The 26,593-nt window shown below is 42.9% G+C and overlaps 1 protein-coding gene across 1 annotated transcript in view; it reads left to right on the top strand.

Moving 5' to 3' along the window:
- The window catches only part of LOC126094675 (calcium/calmodulin-dependent protein kinase type IV-like), a 606,666-nt gene that overhangs the window by 493,005 nt on the left and 87,068 nt on the right, over window positions 1–26,593 (top strand). Inside the window, exon 5 of the mRNA XM_049909186.1 lies at window positions 23,852–24,007. Within this exon, the coding sequence (XP_049765143.1) occupies window positions 23,852–24,007 (156 nt within the window). The remainder of the gene's footprint in view (window positions 1–23,851; window positions 24,008–26,593) is intronic.

Raw genomic sequence — 26,593 nt, 5'->3', positions numbered from 1 at the left:
CAAAGCGTGTCTTCCTGAATAAAGACCTAACACTGTACACCAAACTGATGGTGTACAAAGCTGTAGTCATTTCCACCCAGCTATATGGTTGCGAAACCTGGACGTCATATCGCTGTGACCTGAAGAAACTAGAACGCTTCAACCAACAGAAGCTAAGATATATCATGAACCTGAAATGGGATGACTAACACGGCTGTTCTTGAGAAAGCAAAAATGTATAGCATGGAAGCTCTTATCATTGGGCATCAACTCAGATGGGTCGGACATGTCCAGCGGATGAAAAATGACAGACTTCCACGCCAAATGCTGTACAGCGAAATGAGCACAGGTAAAAGGCCACGAGGTGCCCCTCTCAAACGTTATAAGGATCAGTACAAGAAAAATCTGAAAAACTTGAACTTCGATCCGAGTAACTGGTCCACAATAGCAGAAGGCCGAAGTCGCTGGCGCTCAGTTACCTCAAATGCTCTTCAAAACTTTGAGCTGGAACGTCGAAGAATGGAGAATGACAAACGCCGGAGACGTAAACTCCTCCAGGCTCAGCCACGTCCTCCACCTTCCATCAGCTGTAATGCCTGTGGCCGCCTGTTCCACGCTAGGATTGGATTGCTAAGCCATCAACGACACTTCCACGACTGAACCGTGACAAAGGAAATCTCAGGAGAGAAATGAAAACTCGGATACGATTATCAGCCGACGACGACCTATAAGCTGTCTTATTTCTCCTTCAACTCGATTCTTTCCTTCTTCACTTTGGTTTGTCACATTCACATCGCAGGACCAAAATGGTGTTTGTCCTTTTGGACATGTTCGCAAGAACAGACACCACATACATTCTCTCTTCTTCTACTACTTGGGTTCCTGCTTCCATCCACCTCTACCATTAACGCATCTAACATTTCTCTATTCTTTCGGTTAATATGGGTCTGTGTCTTCGAATATACGTAATGGTTCTGTGCTATCTGATGTGATTTCCTTGCGTGTCGATATCTGCTCAGCAGCAGGATTTTGAAACATGTATTGTGTTCGAACATTATGAATTACATTGGAGAGAAGGGTCTATTGACACACAGTCAACACGGTTTTAGAAAACATCGTTCTTGTGAAACATAACTAGCTTTTTACTCACATGAAGTGTTAAGTGCAGTTGACAAGGGATTTCAAATTGATTCTGAATTTCTACATTTCCAGAAGGCTTTTGACACTGTACCTCACAAGCGGCTTGTAATAAAATAAGGTGCTTAAGGAATATCGTCTTAGTTATGAGACCTACATAGTGAGAAGAGATCATCATAATAAAATAAGGGTAATCAGAGCTCGCGCTAGAAGATATAGATGTTCGTTTTCTCCGCTCGCAGTTCGAAAGTGGAATAACAGTGAATTATTATTCAAGTAACTTCCCTTGTCTTGCGCATGTGCATAGATAGCGGGTCAGGCTTGTAAGTCAGCGACCGTTTGTAGCAGCAGTTTATGGCGGGTCATGGCCCATCGAACATAGGCCGGTGTGAGGTGGAGCGTACACCATTAAGTTAAGTAGTGGTTTTGACTTTGTACATATGTACAGTTTGTGTTTTCCTTTTCTTTTTAGTCTATAAATGTATAGCTATGGTGTTCTTTTAATCACTGACAAAGGTCTTCGTAGGCACTTGTAGGTTTTATTGTTGTTCTGAAGAAGGTGTAGTTATCTACGCCGAAACCTGGGTTAACACTTAACACTAGGTGCTTTTTTCGCAATCGAGGCGGGTTTTTAGTTTTTTAATATGCTAACGCCACCTCACAGATACAACATGCAGAAAATGATTATGCTTCGAAACATAATACAATTTTTAATTCGTTAATTATTGATTATTCAGATGGCAAAAGCAAATCCTTCTTCAAAAAATATGTTGAAATTGGAAATTTTTTTGTGGATCTAACTGCGGCTTTAGGAATTTGATAACCTAAGTGGACCCCGGCTGAAGAGTACTGCCCCAGGTGGCTCCTGGCTGAAGAAAATGGCTCTGAGCACTATGGGACTTAACATCTGTGGTCTACAGTCCCTTAGAACTTAGAACTACTTAAACCTAACTAACCTAAGGACATCACACTCATCCATTCCCGAGGCAGGATTCGAACCTGCGACCGTAGCGGTCACGCGGTTCCAGACTGAAGCGCCTAGAACCGCAAGGCCACACCGGCCGGCCTGGCTGAAGAGTAATTTTCTGCAGTCCGCTCCCAGTTCGTCTTTCTGCATTTTCCTGGCGCCATGTAAGTTTGATCGGTTGAAAGATAAAAACTGCGAGTGCCAACCAGTGAGAGAAATGGTGCAGGTCTTCCTCACTTACTCTCATTTCAAGTGGTTAGCCAGTTGACTTTCCAAAACTGTGCCCTACTTTCTCCCTCTCTCTGCCTACGTTCGCATGTAGCTATTTTTATAGTTAGTTGAACATTTTATCTTGCAGGTTTGAGCGTCGTACCAGTGTCTCACAATCTTCAAACGTAACCTAAACTGTTTAGTTTTTTTTTATTCTCACTCCATTCTGTCAGACGTCACCATAGTGGTCTGTGTATTTCGGCGAATTCTATGTGGCTACCATAACGTCCACAATAGGAACACTTCCGGAATTCCGACAAAACAGCAAGCACCCCCAGGCCACACACAGCTCGCCACAGACACTTTCCATTGCGCTCAAACAACCTAGAGATACAGTCTGCATTATGACTTTTTACTGCATCCGGTGCCAAGTCAGCTTACTTCAAAACATGTCTAGTTTAACCACCTGGGGTTCCTTGTACGTGTTCCCGCGTCTTCCGCGAGTTCTGTTGGAGCTGTTTATCTGCTGACTTTTATGACCCACGGCGCATCGCCTCGCCTACAGGCAAATGCAAGATTGTTTCACACAGGCTTTTTATTGTGGTGTACATATAATTGGATACGGGAAATTGTAATCTGTGTAGTTAAGTACTGGCGGTCTCTGGTAATGATCCATATTTCATTTATCAGTGGGGATTAATTAATTCCAAATTGATTTCTCTTTTTATTTTGTATTTTACATCAGTTATGAAAGAGTTTAGGAAAAAACAGTTGGATAACGCAATTCCTCACTTGTCGTTAACTATCCGGTGTTTAAGAATTTCTGATGTTACTGAAATGTATAAGTGTCAAAATTTTGTTCAATGTCCATGGCATAGCAAGTGTTCGATAATTTCATAGTATTGTATCAGTACCATATCAGTATAGTATCAATATTGTTATCATCTATTGGTAATGCACAAAATAATGACTTTTTCTTACTAGTTGAATAAGAATTAAAACGCATGCAGAAGTACCCTCTGCCACAGGCTCTAAGGTGGTGTTCGTCGTATACACACAGATTTAAGTTTATGTAATATACGGGAAACACAAGTACAGTAGTAAAAATCATATACCACGTGGAGTCTTTAATAAACAAATAGTTTAATTTTAGACATAACATCTTAGGAACTCCATCGACTGGTCATGAAACACTAATTTTAATACAGCCCGAGTCACATTGCTTATTTTAGTTTCTGTTAACCGGTTTCGGCTACACCATCTTCAATTAAAATGCTATTGTTGTGGCAATGCAGGTAGCACTGAAGTAATGGTGCGCTATCCTGTGCAAAAGTCAGCTGTGTTTATGAAATGACTTGCTCCGTTTACGCGGTTGTTTTGTTTGTACAGCTGACTTGTGTCTAGTACAGGGCATCACCACTCCAATGCTGCCAGCACTGCTATCTCAATAACCTTCTTCTCCGAGGAATCAATTACCAGAAAATAAAATAAACCTATTCGTGTCGAGCCACAATTGGTGTGTAATGAACATAATAGGTTTTCAGAGCTATCAGTAATATTATATATTCATTACCTTGGAAAAGGGATTCAGATTTTAATTTATAATCGTAATTGGCTCATGTAGTTCACTTAAACGTAGTAAAATCACCGCAGTTTGCACTGTTTTTGCTTTTGTCTCTCTAATGAGCTTTGTAAATGAGTAAATCTGGTATAAACAAAAGGATGTGCAGTAATAATGTCACATATAGATACCAGAAATTTCATGTCAAGACCTAGATTTGTTGGAATTTTGATCTTACGTTTGTACTCGATTTCATACTCAGCATAGGTCATGAAGAAACAACCACAATTTCTATATTTCACCTTGTATTTTAAATAAAACCTGGAGACACTCCTGTCAAACAAGTGACTAATACGTCTCATATGTTATTGCTACTGATTCACTTTATCATAATCCATAACACATTTATGCAGATTGGTGAATATGCGATGTTGATAATACGAATGATATCAGTGATCATAGAGACTGAGCTACTAACACTGTCTCAATTTCCCACCACCCCTGTAGTTAATTGCATGTCCTGTATTTGTTGTGCTGTATGAATCTGACCCAGTCTTGGATGGACTCCAGAGTAGAAGGGTCGGGTGGGGGGCGGCTGGTGGTCAGTCCCTAGTGAGGACAGGACAGCCATCTTCTAAGGACGTAGGCTCTTGGGAGCAGAGCAGTGACCCCAGACACTGACCATCAGCTAGGCTTTTACACGGTGTGGCGCTGATGGGGTACGAGGGATCAACACTCCGCAGACTGCAACCACGCGCTATCCAGTCCCGAATTTTGGCTACAAAGGGCCAGTACAATTAACCATGTCGTACGCGTCGATTCATATACACTTTCTCGTGGGGAGCTCAGTAGCTGTTTATTGTTGAAAGTTTTTTCTTCTTCCCTTTTGGGGGAGGAAGTGTGGCAGTCGGATGACAGTCCACGTGGAGTATGAACTTGTGTCTGTGACAAGGCGGGAAGGTAGCTCATTGGGGGTCGAAAACAATCTGTAAATGCGAGTTCAGGACGATGTTTTCTAGAAATTTCAGAGGAAAATTGATGTCTGAGAAGTGAGAAGTGGGAGTTTGGAACTCATTTTTTTTTTCAGAACTGTAAAGGCCAGAATGCAGGTCATTGGATAACTTATAAAACACTTGCTAGGTGGGTTCTTGAGCTGCTGTTTGAAATAGAAATATCTCCTTGGGCAATCTTTGGCGGAGCCTTCTCATTTGTGGAGTATCTTCTGCACCGGATTCGCGCAGAGCAGAGAGGAGAGGTAGAATTTTTTGGACACTCTGGATGCATACGTGGGAGATGATTCTCGGCCCTTAGAGGCATGACAAAGCAGATATTCCGACTTCAGAGATGCGCCAGAAACCAGACTTGCTTTTCTAAGCGACATCCCACTACATGGCAGCTGGTGACTGGCGACTGGTAGCAGGCCACGTCATACGTCTTTCTGACAGGATCGGTCCAGTCACTGCACAACCATCCGCGGTTATGCTTTTTCGAAAATATTCGACGACTTGAGGTTTGAGAGAGCCGGTTCCCTTGAGTATTAAATTTTAGTGAAGGTATTTTATTAATTTCTTATGATCATGTTGTTCGTTGTTGGACGAGCCTGAGGGTGCTTAATTAAGTCGCTCTGTATTTATCTTGAGGGTTCCCATTGTGATTTTTTTGTTCTTCAGGACTGCCATCTTGAGTGGATTTAAAAACCGAGCTCCATACTGTATGACCATGTTCTACAGTTGTCCGTGTTATTTTACCGACTCGTCCATATTTACTAATCTTAGCCTATGTAGTACGTAAGGAACTACGGGTTTTCGTTCGTTGCTGCCGTGGCCTACTTTTCTTATTGACGGACGTAATGTTTTGTCTGTAAGTCCTACACAGAGAAGTGTTCTCTTTCTGCAGTGATTAATTGGCCTACGGAGACTTTTAGTGTTAGTCAAGCTACGGTCTGTTTAGTTATAAAGGGCTCAGGTCTTCCCCTTAAACTGGAGACCTAGTTTAAGTTAGGGCTCATGCTCATCAGCGTAGTCATAGTTCATCATAAGGACCTAGTGCCATAATTATAAGCGATGCCTAGCTCGTTAAGGATAACTAACTGTGTGCGCTCTAGATCACGCAGCTTAGGAGTAATTAGGGCGGCCGCTACTTTGTCTACTGTCTGGTAACTCTCGTTACTAACTGGCTACATGGAGAGATGCTAACTATATCACTACTTCACCATCAATGCTCCTTTGTTACCCGGTGTGCCTGTTGTTTTCGCGTTTTATTTACTGAGATCAGAACCTTGCTAATCTTTTTCTGTCTATTTTAAAGCAACGCTCAGCTGACAGTTTTTTGTTTGGTTTCAAAGTCGTCGGACAGCCGAGGTGTTGCTTGAAGTGAGACCTAGTTCCTCATTTCGATCTCTGTTGCAGAGCAAGTGTGTTCCGCTTTCCGTGTATCTTGCTCTCTAGACAGTCGATGGGGAGCGCGCCGGCGTTACCATGGACATCACCGTGGTCGTGCCGGTATGGGTCTTCACTTCCGGTACCTGACTCCCTCGAGGGACGTCAGCCGTTCCGAATTGGCGCCGCATCCGGGCAATTTTTGATGGAATTTGAGAAAAAAGAGTAAAATTTGAAAAGTAGTCACCCCTAAAGAACCTCAGTCGCTAACGCCCCTTCTCTCGTACTCCATGCCGATTCAGTTAGGCCATGGTATGGTCGAAAGAACTTCTTGGCCATCTGTAGAGGACGTCCTCAATAACTATGTAATTTCTGGCTGCGAAAGTTTATATTTTACAGAAGAACTTGTAGCTTCGCTTCCCGGATGATGTCGTTAGTGTAAGCAAAAAATGAAATCGCCGACAAAAACCAGCTTCATCGTACAAGCCCGTATACAACTTTCTAAAGTCTTAACAAGATATTTGGAGGTTCTCCTTCTATTGATCTCTCAGATGTGGCTTCTCAGTAGTTTACCCATGACATAGACTTCACTAGATATCGCAAGCGTTGGGGAGCCATCTGCGTCCATGTACGGTCGACCACCGTCTGTAAATGACGGAGATCGATCGGAGCTTGTTCTGAGGCATTTACGTTCCGCTCGACGGCGTCCCATATTTGATCAGCAGAATTCGAAACATGTGAACTGAGGACACACAAGTACCTTCATGTCAGCGGAGTGTTCCTCACACCTTGGTGCCACAATTAAGCAGCGAGAAGATGGTATATTATTGAAGATATACAAAGTATGTAAGCCGACCAAAGATGAATGTGGAATCGTTCCGGCGACGATACGGGCCGCAAATGGTTAACTGTAATGTATGACACTCCCTCCCTTCCTTTAGAAGTAAGAAATTTCACATTGACATTGCGTAAAAACATATACTGTTTAGTATGCAATGTACATTGAGGTGAAAAGTCATGGGATAACTATATGCATATATACAGACGACGGTAATATCACGTACACAAGGTGTAAAAGAACAGTACATTAGCGGGACTGTCATTTGTATTCAGGGGATTCGTGTGAAAAGGTTCCTACGTGGTTATTGCAACACTTCAAAAATTAACAGATTTTAATGGGACATTCCATTTCGAAAATCGTTAGGTTCCAAGATCTCCAGTGTCAAGAGTGTGCTGAGAATACCAAATTTCAGGCATTACCTCTCACTACGGGCAACGCAGAGGCCTACGGCCTTTACTTAACGACCGAGAGCAATAGCGTTTGCGTACATTTGTCAGTCCTAAAAGACCAACAACACTGCTTGAAATTACCTTAAAAATCATTGTGTGACGTACGACGAACGTATCCGTTAGGACAGTGTGGCGAAATTTGGCGTTAACGTACTATGGCAACAGATGACCGACGCGAGTGCCTTTGCTAACAGCACGACATCGCCTGCACGGCATATCCTGGGCTCTTGACTATGTCGGTAGGACCCTAGACGACTGCAAGAGCGTGGTCTGGTCAGGTGAGTCCCAGTTTCAGTTGGTAAGAGCTGATAACAGGGCTCGAGTCTGGCGCAGGCCCCACGAAGCCATGGACTCATTTGTCAACAGGGGACTGTGCAAACTGGTGGTGACTCCATAATAGTGTGGGCTGTGTTTACATGTAATGGCCTGCGTTCTGGCTATGTTCGTCTATTTGGAAATCATTTGCAGCTCTTCAGGGACTTCATGTTTCCAAACAACGACGCAATTTTTATGGATGAAGTGCGCCATGTCACCGGGACACAATTGCTCGCAATTGGTATGAAGAGCATTTTGGACAATTCGAACGAATGGTTTGGCCACACAGATTGCCCGACGTGCATCCCATCGAACATTTACGGGACATAATCGAGAGGTCAGTATGTGCCCAAAATCCTTCAGTGGTAACACCTTCGCAATTCTGGACGGCTATAGAGGCAGCATGGTTTAATATTTCTGCAGGGGACGTCGAGCGACTTGTAGAGTCCATGCCACGTCGAGAAGCTGAGCTGTGCAGAACAAAAGGAGGTCCGACAAGATATTAGCAGGTATCCCATGCCTTTTGTCACCTCATTGTATATTCAACTGCAAAAAAGGTGAACTCAGACAATTGTAAAAATTTCCCTTAGCTTTTTAATATGGCGTCAGTGTCCAGAGGCGTTGAAATGTTGCGTAATTTCATATTTGAGGTCCAGAATGCTAAATGACACATTATGAAATTAATATTTATTATGTCAGAAAATGTGGTTTATGTATCATTCCACATAAAATTTCACACGTAGTTTCATACGTCCAAATGAAAATGTTAGCTGCAAAACATATAACTCTTTTCATTGTCTATCTGCCACACAAAAAAATGTTCAAATGTGTGTGAAATCTTATCGGACTTAACTGCTAAGCTCATCATTCCCTAAGCTTACACACTACTTAACAAATTATCCTAAGGACAAACACACACACCCATGCCCGTGGGAGGACTCGAACATCCGCTGGGACCAGCCGCACAGTCCATGACTGCAGCGCCAAGACCGCTCGGCTAATCCCGCGCAGTGCGGGCTGAGACATGAGGGGTGTCACAGAAGTCTTTCCCTCATTAAAAACATGGATAAGACAGAAAATATAACACATAGACACATAATGTTTATCTTGAACTGCAGGTTAACATATTCAAATTGTTGTGTACACACACGCGCACACGCATACACAATTAATTAATTTTCACATGTGCACTTTTCGTTGCCCGAAGGATACCCAGGCGATATTCCAACTCCATCAAGGCGTTAATCTACATTACTTGAGGGATGGATGTTATGATTCAGTAATACTGCGCGTCATGCTGTGATGGTGTTCACTTGTGTTTGGTAACCATTTTTCTTTACATGACCCAAAGGATGAAATACAGTGGTTTTACGTCCGGTGATCGCGGAGGCCAGTTGATGGGATCACCACGCCCGTTCCATCTTCCCGGCAATGTTGTACCCAAATAGTCACGAACGTCTAACCCCCAACGAGGTGGTGCACCATCTTGTGCAAAATTAAGTCCGAAATGTCCTGAATCTGCTGCACAATAAAAATTGCAACAGATCCAGATAGGTATTGACTTTGATTTTAACTTCACAGAAGAAAAAAGTACCTATGATTTTATAGTGCATAAAACTACACCACACGTTCAACGTATGGCTCGCTCTAATGGTCTCAAGCACTGCGTGGGGATTTTGGGACTCCCAGATCCTAGCATTGTGTCGGTTGACAACACCGTTGAAATTAAATGTGACCTCATCTGAGTAAAGGATACGTTTCACAGAGTCGTCATCTTCCTCATACTCAGCCAGTGTGGCAACAACCAAGTCATAACGAGGGCTGTAATCCGTTGGTTGAAGGGACAAGACTTTGTACAGACAGAATTGAAGTTTTTAAGTTTTTGAAAACAGGCGCAAATAGCGCTTTGTATTTTCTATTTATCGTTTTCGCTCTTCAAATGAACCACAGCACCATCAGACTATAAACTGTAAAAGATACAAATTGACATTGTGCGACAAATTTACATTGCCGTTACATAAAATATGTATTCCATTTCCAGTATGGTGACTTACGTTTAAAGATAATTGACAGCATTAAAGACTGTTTTTCAAGTTGGCTAACAGCCCTAAAGATTAAACTGTCTGTACTGTAGTACTTAAACTTCCGTCTAAAGTACTGAATAAATGATGACACTGACAGCGCCAAAGATGAAATTGACTGTACAACAGTACTTGTAACGTCCGTGGTATAGCGCATACAAACATAATTTACAGCTACAGAAAACCAAATTTACATTTTTAATTTCCTTCGAAAATGGTTCAAATGGCTCTGAGCACTATGGGACTTAACATCTGAGGTCATCAGTCCCCGAGACTTAGAACCACTTAAACCTAACTAACCTAAGGACATCACACGCATCCATGCCCGAGGCAGTATTCGAACCTGTGGCAGTAGCAGCAGCGCGGTTCCAGACTGAAGGGCCTAGAACCGCTCGGCCACAGCGGCCGGCTGTATATAGGCATCTCATATTTGTACATGCTGCTTATCTTTCAAACAATGCGCGTACATCTGTAAAAATTAAAATATCTTTCAAAATACAGTATAAAAATACGTATCTTGAAATACCTTCACACGTATGCATTCAAAACTACAGTTTCTAAAAATATTTCTTATAGGATAATAAGGCAGGTATTATATTTTGGATTCTTATGTACAGCAATTTATCAGATAAGTGGAAGAACCCATGTAAATTAAATCCGGTTTATTGGTTTAATAAATTTTGCCGGTTTTCGTTCTTTTCTGCGAAAATTCCTAATTCTTCCAAAACATTTAACAGAGAACTTTATATGCGGTGTGGACAATTTTCATACTATCTTGAATCTCGCCTAATGTATGTTTAGCTGTTCTCAAATGTTCACCCAATGCAGTACGATTTGAATCGAAACTGCAAAGTTTCTTATAACGAATTTTAAATGCTCTTGTAGTTTGGCCAATGTACATGCTCTGACGATTTTGGCAATTCATTTTATATACTTCTAAAGTACTGTACTTGCCCTTATGTACATTTTGTTTAGTGCGTGCCTAAGGGAGATGCTAGTTCGAAAACCTACTTGAACGTTCTATCTTGGGAACCATTTCACAATATGATCTGTTATAGGACCTTTCTATGTGAGTGTAATACACTTCTTCTTTTTTTTTGGGCTTTCCTATACGATTGTTTTTCTTTCGTTTAACATTCTTCTACAGTGTGTGGTACAATTTCATTATACACTATGTGATCAAAAGTGTCCGGACACCTGTCTGAAAATGACAAGTTCGGGGCGCCATCCATCGGTAATGCTGGAATTTAATATGGTGTTGGCCCACTCTTAGCCTTGATGACAGCTTCCACTCTCGTATGCATACGTTCAGTCAGGTACTGGAAGATTTCTTGGGGAATGGCAGCCCATTTTCACGGAGTGCTGCACTGAGGAGAGGTATCGATGTCGGTCGGCGAGGCCTGGCACGAAAACGGCGTTCCAAAACATCCCAAAGGTGTTCTGTAGGAGTCAGGTCAGGACTCTATGCAGGCTAGTCCATTAAAGGGATGTTATTGTCCTCTAACCATTCCGCCACAGGCCATACATTATGAACAGCAGCTCGGCCGTGTTGGAAGATCCAATCGCCATCCCCGAATTGCTCTTCAACAGTAAGAAGCAAGAAGGTGATTAAAACATCAATGTAGGCCTGTGCTGTGATAGCGTCACGCAAAACAACAAGGGGTGCAAGCCCACTGCATGAAGAACACGAGAACACCTTAACACCACCGCCTCCGAATTTTACTACACACGCTGTAAGATGACGTTCACCGGGCATTCGCCATACCCACATCCTGCCATCAGATCACCATATTGTGTACCGTGATTCGTCACTCCACACAACGTTTTTCAACTGTTCAATCGTCCAGTGTTTACACTCCTTACACCAAGCGAGGGGTCATTCGAAATTTAGCGGCGTGATGAATGGCTCGACCATGAAGTCCAAATTTCCTCACCTCCCGCCTAACTGTCATAGTACTTGCAGTGGATCCTGATGCAGTTTGGAATTCCTGTGTGATGGTCTGGATAGATGTCTGCCTATTACACATTACGACCCTCTTCAACTGTCGCCGGTCTCTAGCAATCAACAGACGAGGTTGACCTGTACGCTTTTGTGCTGTACGTGTCCCTTCACGTTTCCACTTCACTATCAGATCGGGAACAGGGATGTCTAGGAGTTGGGAAATCTCACATACAGACGTATGACACAAGTCACACCCAATCACCTGACCACGTTCAAAGTCCGTGAGTTCCGTGAATCGCCCCATTCTGCTCTCTCACGTTGTCTAATGACTACTGATGTCGCTGATATGGAGTACCTGGCATTAGGTGGCAGCAAAATGCACCTAATATGAAAAACGTATGTTTTTGGGGGTGTCTGGATACTTTTGATCGCATAGGGTATCATGTTCTTGGCAATTGTTCCTTAATGCTATCTTTATGATTGCCTGTAATTCTGTAGATCTCTCTTCGTCTGTGAATGGTAACTGTAATATTCTGTGTAAAGCTCTATTGGATGATATGAATTATTCCCAATAATTATACCTGAATATGTAGGCTTCACGTAAACTTTAAACATATTTTTCCCGTTCGATCTACTAATTGACAATTTGAGAAAATTGATACTACTATCAGTTTCACGTTCAACAGTGAACTTAATTTTTGGGTGCATTCGGTTGAGTTTATCTGTTACTTCATTTAAATCTTGCTTGGTTCCTTTAAAGAGAACTGTACTGTGTCAACATGCCGGTGATAATACAGTATTTTCTACTTTATGTCGGGAATTTATCAGAAAGCCTAATTTCCAAGTCATTAGGAAAAATTTCTGATAAGATACAGGGTAAACTATTACCCATCACTAGACAGCCTCCCATGTGGTAAATTTTTCCATCAGTGTTAAAGTACCTGAAATCAAGGCTAAATTGCAACAAGACTTAACGGCTCTACAATCTCACCTACCGCCATAGTTAATGCTGTAGTAAATTACGCTTAATTATTTCTAATGTTTCATCAGTTGGTATGTTCGTAAACGTATTAGTAACATCCCCAGAGAGGAAAATCGCATCTTCTGGGATAGTCATGTTTACTACAATGTCAGAAAATTGGATGCTATTTTTAACGCTGAAAATTTTGTCAAATTTGTACATACTTTTAAGTTCTTTATTGAGTATGAAATTTAGTTCGCTATTGGGAGGACATTAGTTATTATTAATAAATATAATTGACTTGCTAGGTTTATGTATTTTAATGTGAACTCTTGCAGTGGGAAGCCTTAGATTCATTAACTTTAATCTACGTTTTTCTCGTGGGTCCAACAGAAACGGAGAGGCATCAGATTTTCTTTTTAGTTCTGTTTGGAACTTATTGAGTGGGTCATTACTGATTTAGTTTCTGCCGTTCTGTTCGAGATACTGTAATATTTTGTCAGTGTAATGTTTTTCATATAATAGCACTGCCGCATTACCCTTATCATATTTTATGACTAGAGCTCCTGCATCTAGAAATTTCTTATTTAAAGTTTTTGCTGTGGTAAGTTCCGGTATTTTAGAAGTATTTGCATTTAGTGGAAACTTAAAGCCTGAGCAATTTAATTAACATTTTCGGTGAATTCAGTAGCTTAAACTACAACGAATTTGTTTTGTTAAAAGACTTTCCATAGCAAATTTTACATTTTTGAGAACACTTTAACTTTTGACACTGCTTTCATTCTTGTAGCATATACGTATACTTCCTAATATTTACTTTGATACAATTTTTTCGATTTTTATTTTCTTCCCCATTTGATCCCTTTGCCTGTTTAATCAAATTACATGTTTAAATTTGTATTGTCTAATGCAATATGCTAGTGAACTACATGCGTCTTAGGTGAAATTTCATTGGCGAAGTATTTAGACTGCGAGAAAGCTTTCAGTCTGACAGATGCGTGTACGTGGCATTTGTTTATATACCAGAATTCGTCATACTACCATATTCCAGGTCCATTGTGGGGCCTTGCTTACATGTTTGCGGAATATAAGTAATCATTTCAATTCGAGTTAGTATTATTGAGTGTTGAATGATCCACCACTGGTAAGCGGAGATCTTGCTGTTTTGTACATCACAGTTAATGTCTTCGCGCTGGTCAGCAGTACCGTCATGTAATCGACGTCTGTTCTATTTCTCGCAGACACTATATCTAACGTCATGTTGACACTGACTGTGCTAAAATATTAGCATTTCCCGTTTTGGTGGCTTTCAGTGAAGAGCTGATACAAACAATTGATTTCTTAGCAAGCTTGCAACTGTTTTGCATTTTGTTTTTGATGAACAATGTCTGTAAAGTTGAGCGCCACCACGTACGCTGACATTTTGTGAAGTTATTGCGAACTGTCGGTAAAATGGAGTCTGTTCCGGGGAAATTGACTGGCGGAGGCAGGAAATTTGGACTTAATGCAGTTACTGAAAATCGTTTTCTGCCCGACCTTATATCAGTTCTACTAGCGTTCTGCCGTGCTTTCAGTTGTGATTTCGACTTTCATGACCTCTGCGAGCAGTTTACTAACGGTCGACAAAATGGAGTCTGTTCCGGGAAAATTGATTGGAGAAGACAGGTAATTGGAGTTCAATGCAGTTTTCTGTTGAATAGTGCTCAGAGCCATTTGAACCATTTTGCTAACAGTGAGGAAATGTAATACGACAGATAGTTATTCCTATACTTTCTGTCTTTTTTTAACAGATGGTTTGTGTCTCACTCTATCGCGAGATTTCGAGCAGTTGTGATAGCTCGATGATTTCAGTTACTCAACGATTTTGCATAGACTTCGCTTTCATAAGTGCCACGAAAAAAACTCCGAGAAGATCCGTTCCGTATTCGTCACGATGGATCACGGACATCTAACCACGCAACGCTTGGTTTATATCGAGGTGCGGGACAGAATGCACGCAAGTACTGGAATCCAGGTATGCTATGCTCGTTTCCTGTTCCTCATTGGGTACCTGTAAATTTCGAAGAGTGAGGGTTTCCAGCAATCAAGGTATATGTCACGATAGGATGGAATTGTTCTGTATCATTAGTCCGTTGAACCCTCGATCATATGTGCAGTGAATTTTTATCGTACATGCTTAGAATAAAATACAGTTGGTTATAAATAAACTTTCGCTACTTGATGGTCCCCCGTGAGAAACGAGTGATCGTACGACAATGAAACTTCGTAGAAAGGACATACGGAAGAGAAGTACCGAATAAACCAAATTAAAGAAAAATATATTAATTTCCATATGAGAGTGTAACATTTGTTAATTGCATACCATGTTTAGGTTCCAAGCTAAAAACGTTTCTCAATGTGACAACCATTGGGATCCACGACAGCCTGGAACCGCACTATCACTAGAGATTGGTCTACTGCTGCCCCAAATACCGAAGGATCACGGAATGTTCTGGTGTCGTAACACAACTCATGCACTACTAGAAGATCGCTCATTGCGTCCAGCATTCTCAGCCAGGGCTAAGGCTCAATTGGCCGTCGGCCTCTCCTAGAAGCAATTCCCAAATAGAGAGTTAATTCGGACTTGCGAATCATGTTCTTCAATCCCGGTACGGAAAGAGGACCTTTCCGTATTCCTTTCATACTGCGATACTCGCAAAGCGCAGCATCACTATTGCTGTTGTTTTTCACAAAACAGCTTTGCGACTAAAGCCCTGCACACATTGTCCAGACCCATGCTGACTGTCTGAACTGTAACGTACACTGATGTTTCCTTCAACCGTACGTCGTCGTTCCGGTACCGGTGCCTCACGGCAAATCTAAACACTAACACTACTAACAACGCAAATCCTGCAGCCCACAGTCTGAACATCATTCCTATAAGTTGGGTAAATATGATAAATAGTTTTCCGCTGAAGCACCGATAGTTTACTTACAACTATCCTGTCTGCTTTGTGAAATAATATAATTATTTTCCGTTAGTAACGCCTGCTTTGTGCAATATGTAATTTGTTGTAAATTGCATTATTGTTTATATAGTAATACCAGGTTGTTCACTACAATTTTTCAGTTAAACAGTTTTAGTAGTCGAGGAACACTGCCTTTTTCCAGGAATCAAATAAACATTTGTGAACCAGCCACAGAGGATGTCAAGCAGAAATGATCGACACTGCTTTTTTTTTTAATTTGTGTAAGAATTGCAAAAGAGATGCATTACCCGAAGCAGGTAGCTCTATTTATCGGCATTTAAAATTGATAGGAGTGGCTATCGTCGAGCGACTTTTGGAGCTGGAGAACTAAATATGTTTCGTTGATGAAGAACTGTACCACGAAGTAGAAGCTGAAGGGGATGAGATATAAGACGTCGAGGCTAGTGAATCATAATCGTTTCTGAAATTTCCGCACCGCATTCAAGCTCTGCTTCATCAGTGCCGGGTGAGAATTCGTATGAACGGTAATAAAGCAATCTCACTACGGAGGAATGCCCCTTGAAGTTAAAATAAAAGCAATAACGTTGGCCAAGAGCACTGCAAACACAGCAAAAGAAAGTGTCAACAAGCCCGTGAAAAGATAAGATTTAACATTGTGCGTTCAATGGTTCAAATGGCTCTAAGCACTATGGGACTTAATATCTGAGGTCATCAGTCCCCTAGACTTAAAATTACTTAAACCTAACTAACCTAAGGACTTCACACACATCCATGCCCGAGGCAGGAATCGAACCTGCGACCGTAGCAGCAGCGCCGTTCCGGACTGAAGCACCTAGAACCGCTGGGCCACAAAGGCCGGCTAACATTGTGGGAAAGAGACATCATTAAAGGAAGGACTAGATACTACACAAACCAGTGCATGAATAAATATACATTGACCGATTTGTCGAATCTCGTCATCGTAAAGCGAATGAGGCAATGAGCATGCTTAAGCAATGGGCTGGAGATGCAACGCTTAAGTATACGACCACTACGCAATTGGTACATCTTTATATTGTTCTTCGGCATGTCACGAAATACATATTACACAAGGAGATAGAAAGTATCGAACATCCACAGAAATATCCAGCACGCAGACAGCGTCACATTCACATATTAACGGTTTTAATTGTGATTATGAGGCCAACACCGACCAAGCAGGATGCGAATATCGGACGAACATCCAGCGCACGTTACTGTATAAAAGATTAAAAAAATTAACCATTGTCGCAGTCGTTAGTATACATAAAATCACTCATCCGTACACGGCACCATACCCCATCATAGCATCTGGAAAATTGTTGTTTACAAGAAACTACTGGTAAATTTTGTTTTCGCTTCATACAAGAGGCCAACCGTTGCAAATCATTACGTTTATCGTGAACTTTATCTATGGAACAAATGGCTAACTATCTAACTACAAACAATGATCATATCCGAACTGTTCCTCTACTGTATGCAGTATACAACATTGTAAAACATGTTCCTATCATTCTGGAGCCTTTTCTTACGCCCAATAAGGGGACTCACCCTAACCAGAAACATCCCCCCCTCCCCTTTCCCTCCGTTACTGTAACATCTTGGCGTTCACAAGATACATGATACAACGTTATCCAAGCATTCGCCAAATTCAAAGGCTTCCATCGGACCAAGGGACTGTCACAGGGTACAGCGTGATTCATCACTTCAAACCACCGTTTCTTACACCACCTCAAGCATCGGTTAGCATTGACTACATAAATGCTTTTGAGGAGCTGCTCGACAGTTGTACCCCGTTCTTTTGAAGTTGCTACTCACATTCAGTGCTGGCAGAAATTGGAAACTCACGAGTGATTGCCTCAGCTGATTTCATGTTATTTTCTACAGACACCCGCTGCTATGTTCGGCAGTCGTTGCCTGTCAGTACATGACGTCTCTCTGGTCTTGATCTAGCTGTGGTTGTCCCTTCTCGTTTCCGTTTGGTAACGACAGTGCGCAATACAATTACACTGTCAATTTTTCGAAAACCCGTAATTACCTCCCATTGCGACGCAAACGTTTGAAATTTTAGTCAAAGGTGCCTACAACCTATTTCTGTAATGGTGCAAAAGCGTGGCACTGTGGAACGTCAGCCTCGGGCTCGAAGACGCTTCAGCAGCAAGATGTAGACATATGCGAAAAAAAGGCCAGAATTCCGAAGTTCAGGTGACGTGTAAGGTGGATTAATGACGTCGCAATGGCAGCAAATTTCACCACAATTCTGCACAGCGTCACCGCAGACCTGTCACAATATAGGAAGGTTGTCACACCCCCTCATATCCACATTTCACCCGTACTTTGGACGCCTCTGCGCTGGAGGTCAAAACCGCGACCACCAACGCGTTTCTCTTATAGATGACCGAGGAAAACATTTCAGACTCAACGCCCCTTAGAATCGACACGAAAAGGCCTCATGGGGTACCAGAAAGTGAGTCAATGAAACCACCCTTTCCTTGAGGCGTTGCTTCCCAACTCATTTCTCTTTCGAAAACTACAGTTTCCAGTGTGTTGAGCAAAAGGACGATATCCTTGGTCCCGCAAGACACTGCTAACACCCCCAGACGGAGAACGGCAGAAACATCCGGGAGTGTCAAAAGTGTCAAAAATTGTCGAGAATTTCGTTCTACTGCTCATCATACTGCAAACTGTTGTTTTCGGCCGCGAAATGAGTAGGTTCAAATGGCTCTGAGCACTATGGGACTTAACTGCTGTGGTCATCAGTCCCCTAGAACTTAGAACTACTTAAATCTAACTAACCTAAGGACATCACACACATCCATGCCCGAGGAAGGATTCTAACCTGCGATCGTAGCGGAAATGAGTAGGAATCAACACCTTTAGGAAATGGTGATTTCATTGACGACAAAGCCACTTCGCGTCGATTCTGAGAGGTGTTGTGTCTGAAATATTTTCCTCGCCACCCACAACAAGACCGCGTGATTTCAATGTTAGTCGTCGCGGTACTCCTTCATTCGCAGAGGTGTCGAAAGAGGGGTTGATGCGTGGGTAAGAGGGGATGTGACAAACTTCCCATCGTGTGATAGGTCCACGGTGAAGCTGGAAAGAATTGTGGTGAAATTTTGTGCCAATATCACATAGTTAACCCACCTTACACTTCGCCTGAACTTACGAGTTTTGGCCCTTTTTTTCGCATGTGTAGAACCTCGCTGTTTGAAGCGTCGTCCAGTTCGAGGGCGAAGTCGCAGGACGCCACACTTTTGCACCATTAGAGAGGAATCTTGTAGACACGTTTGAGCCAAATTTTAAACTTTTGCGCCGGCCGGAGTGGCCGAGCGGTTCTAGGCGCTTCAGTCTGGAACCGCGAGACCGCTACGGTCGCAGGTTCGTATCCTGCCTCGGGCATGGATGTGTGTGATGTCCTTAGGTTAGTTAGGTTTAAGTAGTTGTAAGTTCTAGGGGACTGATGACCTCAGATGTTAAGTCCCATAGTGCTCAGAGCCATTTGAACCATTTTTTAAACTTTTGCGTCGCATTTGGAAATAATTACACTGTTTCGAAAAAGTGACCCTTTAATAATGTTGTGCAGTGTACATCTCCAAATCTCAACTTTGGAGCTTAACATGGGTTGGAATGTCCTTAGTGTATTTATTATTCAGGTGACATCATATGTCTAGTCCACGTTGAAAGTCGCTGTGCTCCCCTGACCGACCCTTTGTCCTCTTACTGTTTCTCTGCTAACACATTTCTCCCGGCCCCATTTTATACTGGATGGCTATAACTATACCGACGGTGTTCGGAATGCGGCAGTGCTGATTGTATACATCCCAGGAACACTTGTGAAGTACGTCGAAAAAACAATAGTTCCACTTCCCGTCACCAGATGAAAAAAAAGCGCTGTAAGCAGTCAGAATGTGAAATGTTTCCTGTTTTCATGTCAGTATGCTGTTCGTCGCTTGGTAACGTTTGTTGATTTCTTTTGTGAAGTGACTGTTGGTATAAAGGGTTAAGAAGATTGACGTTTTCTGTCGAAACGCAATGGTTATTCGGAAAAAAGATCTGCTGGCAAAGTTGTTTTATCAGAAGGCAGTAATAGCAGCGCTGCATTGTGGGAATATCATCGACAGAAACAGTTGCAAAGTAGCTCCACTTCAATAAATGGGCTAAAGTAGATGATCAAGAAATTTTAAGAAACAGGTGAATTATGTGGTACAGCAGGAAGAGGGAGGCGCCTCATTCCCATGGTAGCTGTTGATGAAGTTGCATGCTGTAGCTGTAGCCCAACGTGCAGCACACGCCTCAGATTCTGCAGCCATTGCTCGAGCTGTCACCTGGGGATCCCTCTCCCATGGTCAGCTGTTCAAAATATTTTGTGGCGCGTTTTACAGTGCTATCCAAGATTCATAATGTGCACCAAATGAAGACACAGGGGATAGGCAAAATAATGTGAACATATGTACTTACTTGGTAGTAGTTTATTAATAAGGAATTGGAGCCCCATTTGTCCATAATACAGCTGCGATTCTTCTTGGAATACTGGCATATAACGATTGTATAGTCTCCAGTGGAATGTTATGCCACTCTTCGATCACAACCGCTTCTAGCTCCTGTAGTGACGAGGGAGCAATATTGCTCTGCAATACTGCCCACAAGACTTTGACGATGTTCAAGTCCAGGGACTGTGCTGTCCAGGGAAGACGCAGCAGTTCAGTTGCAGGCTCCTCATACCACGATTGTGGTGCATTACCGTCCTGAAATATGGTGTCATTGTTGGGGAACAACGTTTGAATCATGGGGTGCACCTGAGCACCTAAAGTGTTCACATTATCGTTGGCTGTAACATGGCTTTTGAGAATAATGATGGGACCAGCAGAATACCGTGATATGACTGCCCACACCATCACACATCCACCTCCATGTTTAAACATTGGAATCAAGCACTCAGGATTGTAGGCTTCTTTTGGCGCTCTCTAGACGTAAATCCAGCCCGATGTTGGAAATATCTAGAACGTTGACTCGTCGGACCATATGACGTGTTACCACTGATCAGCCGACCAGGATTTATGCTCCTGACACCATGTTTTACACTTTTTCGAGTTGGTTGTTGTCACAAATCGTTTCGGTATAGCAGCTCGTCTATGAATATTCGCTTTATGGAGTTGTCGGAGGACAGTGTAGATTGATGCAGAGTCTCGAAGACGGCTATTGAGCCCTGCTGTCACTTTAGCCGCCATAGTTCTGTGTTGTTTTGACGCAATTCGTGTTAGCGCACGACGATCTCTGTCATTTAGTTTTGATTTGCGCCCACTATTACTTTACATGATGATGTCATTCCATGTTTTGTGTAGGCTGTCATGACTGTTGGAACAGTTGTTCTTGAAGCATTAAATAAGTTGTCTGTCTTGGTTACTGATGCTCCAGCTAATCGGGCCCCACAATCTGCCCTCTTTGGAAGTCTGTTCCGTCTTTCATTGTTCTTCGCCCTCGGGCTCTGAATGCAGATACGAAGTATGCACTATTCATGAACAAGCACAGTCCAGCGTGATACGTGCCTTACTTGCGTTGTTGATTGTCAAACTCAACCATCCCATTGCTACCACTAATCACATTATTTTGCCTGTCCCCTGTATGCTACAACGTTGTGACTTCGCCCTTCATTTTTTGGCATGCGTGGAAGTGGATGTCATGTTGGGGAGTATTCTTTGGACGGACGAGACACATTTTACTCTGCATAGTGCAGTGAAATATACTACTCCGCTACATGTTGTGAAGGGACATCCATTGCACTCAGCTTATGTGACTCTGTTGTATGGTTTCACATGCTCCTTCATTTTCGGTCCGTTATTCTTTGAGGAGATGACACCTCACAGACTAGTTAGGTTTAGAATTACGTCTGCACATTGTAAGAACCTCTTTGCGCAACACGTGATTCTACACTACTGGCCATTAAAATTGCTACACCATGAGGATGACGTGCTACAGACGCGAAATTTAACCGACAGGAACAAGATATTGTGATATGCAAATGATTAACTTTTCACAGCATTGACACAAGGTTGGCGCCGGTGGCGACACCTACAACGTGCTGACATGATGAAAGTTTCCAACCAATTTCTCGTACACAAACAGCAGTTCACACGGCGTTGCCTGGTGAAACGTTGTTGTGATGCCTCGTGTAAGGAAGAGAAATGCGTACCATCATGTTTCCGACTTTGATAAAGGTCAGATTGTAGCCTATCGCGATTGCTGTTTATCGTATCGCGACGTTGCTGCCCGCGTTGGTCGAGATCCAATGACTGTTAGCAGAATATGGAATCGGTGGGGTCAGGAGGGTAATAGGGAACGCGGTGCTTGATCCCAACGGCCTCGTATCACTAGTAGTCGAGATGACACTCATCTTATCCGCATGGCTGTAACGGATCGTGCAGCCACGTTTCGATCCCGGAGTCAACAGATGGGGACGTTTGCCAGACAACAACCATGTGCACGAACAGTTCGACGACGTTTTGCAGCAGCATGGACTATCAGCTCGGAGACCATGGCTGCGGTTACCCTTGACGCTGCATCACAGGCAGGAGAGCCTCCGATGGTGTACTTAACGACGAAACTGGGTGCTCGAATGGCAAAACGTCATTTTTTCGGATGAATCCAGGTTCTGTTTACCGCATCATGATGGTCGCATCCGTGTTTGGTGACATCGCGGTGAACGCACATTGGAAACGTGTATTCGTCACCGCCATACTGGCGTATCATCCGGCATGATGGCATGGGGTGCCATTGGTTACACGTCTCGGTCACCTCTTGTTCGCATTGACGGCACTCTGAACAGTGGACGTTACATTTCAGATGTGTTACGACCCGCGGCTCTACCCTTCATTCGATCCCTGCGAAACGCTAAGTTTCAGCAGGATATTGCACGACCGCATGTTGAAGGTCCTGGACGGACCTTTCTGGATACAGAAAATGTTCGACTGCTGCCCCGGCCAGCACATACTCCAGATCTCTCACCAATTGAAAACGTCAGGTCAATGGTGGCCGAGCAACTGGCTCGTCACAATACGCCAGTCACTACTCTTGATGAACTGTGGTATCGTGTTGAAGCTGCATGGGCAGCTATACCTGTACACGCCATCCAAGCTCTGTTTGACTCAATGCCCAGACGTATCAAGGTCGTAATAACGACCAGAGGTGGTTGTTGTGGGTACTGATTTCTCAGGATCTATGCACCCAAATTGCGCGAAAATGTAATCACATGTCAGTTCTAGTATAATATATTTGTCCAATGAATACCCATTTATGATCTGCATTTCTTCTTGGTGTAGCAATTTTAATGGCCAGTAGTGTAGTTGTGCAAGAATGCAACTGTAGCCACACCACTATTTCCAGGAACTATGGGGCGACACCACATGTCACTTGTCAGGTGAAATATTTACTTTGAGAGACCTTCAGCAACAAACTCATCATCTCTTGGTAATTTCAAGATGTGTGGCCTTCCAGATACCCCGACTTAAATCCACGTGACGCCTATTTGTGCGACTATATGAAAGATCGTCTCTATCACGGATGTATCCAGACTCTTCCTAATATGAAGGATAGCATGCGATGACGTATCACTCTGCTTACGCTGCATATGCTGCGAGCAACTGTCGACCGTGCCACGTTATGGATACAGGATGTCGCTCAGTGGCGAGACCGTATTCAACACCTGTTGTAACTTGTGACCATATTCTACTAAACGTACCAGAACCACCGTTATCAAGTGGTTGATCATTCCTCCTCTTTTGCTGCACCCACATCATATTCTATCTGCTTACAGCGCTTTATTTTCACCTGGTGATAGGAGGTGAAACTATTATTTTTTCAGGATATTCCGTGAGCGCACTGATTAATGAGCGTACCTAAGATGTTTCAGCGCCCTGTTGTGTACAACCCTCACCGCAGCACTTGGAAGACCGTCAGTTTAATTATAACCATCCCGTGCTTGCGGGTCACTCGCTCTTGACGCTTAGCGGCGAGTTTCACATTATACATGGGATGACGTTGCAGGTGCAGGTGCGCGACGTGTTGGAGACCGAGTCGGAGGTGCAGCTGGTGGCGGAGCTGATGTCCGGCGGCGAACTTCTGGAGCGGCTGGCCGGCCGTGGGCACTACAGCGAGCGAGACGCCGCGGCCGCCGTGCGTCAGTTACTGTCTGCCCTGCAGGTAACCGCTCTGTCTGTGTAAATGAAAGGAAAAGAGCGAGTCGTGCGGTATTGGCGGCTGAGAGATCCCGAAGGCCCGAGCGGTACGTAACTGTAATGGACCCTGTCGTGACCAGACGTTGTGTAATGAGCCACAAAAAAAAAAGGATACAAATGGCTACAAGCACTATGGGACTTAACATCTGAGGTCATCAGTCCCCTAGACTTAGAACTACTTAAACCTAACTAACCTAAGGACATCACACACATCCATGTCCGAGGCAGGACTCGAACCTGCGTCCGTAGCAGCAGCGTGGTTCCGGACTGAAGCGCCTAGAACCGCTCGGCCACAACAGCCGGCTTAATGAGCCACAGACAGCACACAAACTTGCTCCCATATGGAGAAGTGATAGTTATATGCTACGTCGCTGGTGCAATTGAAGTCCCTTCTAGTGATAGGAAAACCGACAGATTTTAACGACCGATGGGCCAATCGATTGTTTATCTGCTCATTCCTTTTTTTCAGTGTGTCATGTCCCGGCATAGTTTCCCTACACCAACTTTTTTTTTCTTTCGAATTCGGTGTTATCTGCTTGGCTTAGCCAGGATCTTAATGACAATATGGATTCAGTTAGCTTGTTTGTCACCGTTTATAGCGGAGATGATAGAAAAGAGCTCCCTCTGATTGGGATTAGTGTTCGGTTACAACATGTTGGTAATTCTTGTGGAGTTAGTACGACTGATCTGCTGAAGTAGCAAGTTATTACTTTTAGTCAATTCGTTTATTGTTCTAACCAACACAATTGTTTATTCAAGTATCAGATCAAATCCGTTAACAGAATGTCAGTTGCAAGGTGTAGGGGACTGATGACCTCAGATGTAAAGTCCCATAGCGCTCAGAGCCATTTGAACCATATGAATGTCAGTTGGATGCAATAATCACTAGGAAGGACCGTTATCAGAAACGAGTGCTTTCATTGCCATTCCTTCTGATAACTACTGGCCAGTTGGCCTAAATCATAAACCGTGAACATTTCGAAATAATTCGCTGTCAATCAGTGGGCACTTGGTTGGGTCGGGTTGTTTGGGGGAGGAGATCAGACAGCGAGGTCATCGGTCTCGTCGGATTAGGGAAGGAAGTCGGCCGTGCCCTTTCAAAGGAACCATCCCGGCATTTGCCCGGAGCGATTTAGGGAAATCACGGAAAACCTAAATCAGGATGGCCGGACGCGGGGTTGAACCGTCATCCTCCCGAATGCGAGTTTAGTGTGCTAGCCACTGCGACACCTCGCACAGTAATGGGCACTTGCCCTACAGTAAAGGAGACAAATACGAATCTGTAACTTGTTCCTGCTATTTAATGAAATTCCTCTAACTTACTTCTTTGAAACAGAGACAGGAGGTTGAACGCTATCCTAATGAATAGTGAAAACTTCTACTTAACTTTCAGTTGTCACGTAGGTGCTACTGAGCAGCGTCAAAGCACTCCGGCTGCACTGATTACTCCCTGAATCTCTACTCTCCTTTAATCTGCCCTCTCTGACCTTTTTTTCCGTTTTACAATGATCCTGGGTACACACAGCCCTCTGCAATATCTGTCCTGAACATTCCCTCGGGAGCTTTCCTCGACATGTGTTTGTTGAAATGTGAGATTATCATTCTAACTTCCACTAGAAATTCTTCCATTATGTGCATCAAAAGGTTACCACTGATGCCTGTGACCTCGAGCCTCATAACCTTAGCGAACCATCAAAAGAATCCTCAGTGAAGTGTTTGGTCGGCCGGTGAGAAAAAAAGCATTTGATTGCGTCGGGACTCGTTATTTCATTACCCTGAAAGCCTGTGCCCACTTCTAGTTATGATTAATATGTAACTAAAATTGTAAACATTTTCTGATCTTACATGTAATTAAAATTATTAACATTTTCTACAGCCATGGCAAGTCAAATGAAATTAGTCTCTGCAACCATGTAAGCTATAGCGAATGCTTCCCCTCACTCTCTGGATTTGAGTGATTTTATTCACATATTTCTTCAGCTTTTTCGATTATACATGAACCATGACTAGCCCTAAAGCTCTAAAAGGGGGAGGGGGGTCGTGGTTAAGAAATGTTACATCGCTACATGGTAAATTTCACTACTCCAAATTTTATTCAACCAGAATCATAGATTTATAAATTATTCGCCAATTTATTTCTATTTTTAGATCTCAATTGGTATGTTACGTATAATATAAGTACAAGATGTCCTGTTTTATAACCTCTAATGACAATTATATTGCTCAAAATGTTATTTGAAAGGAATTCATAATCTGTTATGCACTAGTTACAAATTATTGTAATTAATATAACTCCAAAATGAGAAGGGAGTCTTTTGTTTCGAACACTGTTATTTCAGTCTAAGCAAGACCTTGCTCGGTTTTCCACAGTCACCCACGGAATCTTCTTCCTTTACCCCTTTTGTTTATTTGCAGCTTCAAACCCTGTGCCCTACATCATTGTCAGGGGTACAAACAACATTATTTTCTCCAACAAAATCATCCTCTTCGTTAAATTCTCCATTGTGTATGTCTTCATCAGCTTCTTCAAACGAATCATCCAGTAGGCCCA

This window comes from Schistocerca cancellata, chromosome 8 (assembly GCF_023864275.1).
Source record: "Schistocerca cancellata isolate TAMUIC-IGC-003103 chromosome 8, iqSchCanc2.1, whole genome shotgun sequence".
NCBI classification, from domain to species: domain Eukaryota; kingdom Metazoa; phylum Arthropoda; class Insecta; order Orthoptera; family Acrididae; genus Schistocerca; species Schistocerca cancellata.
Note: the sequence above shows the minus strand (reverse complement) of the source record. Positions and strands in the feature narration are given on the sequence as shown.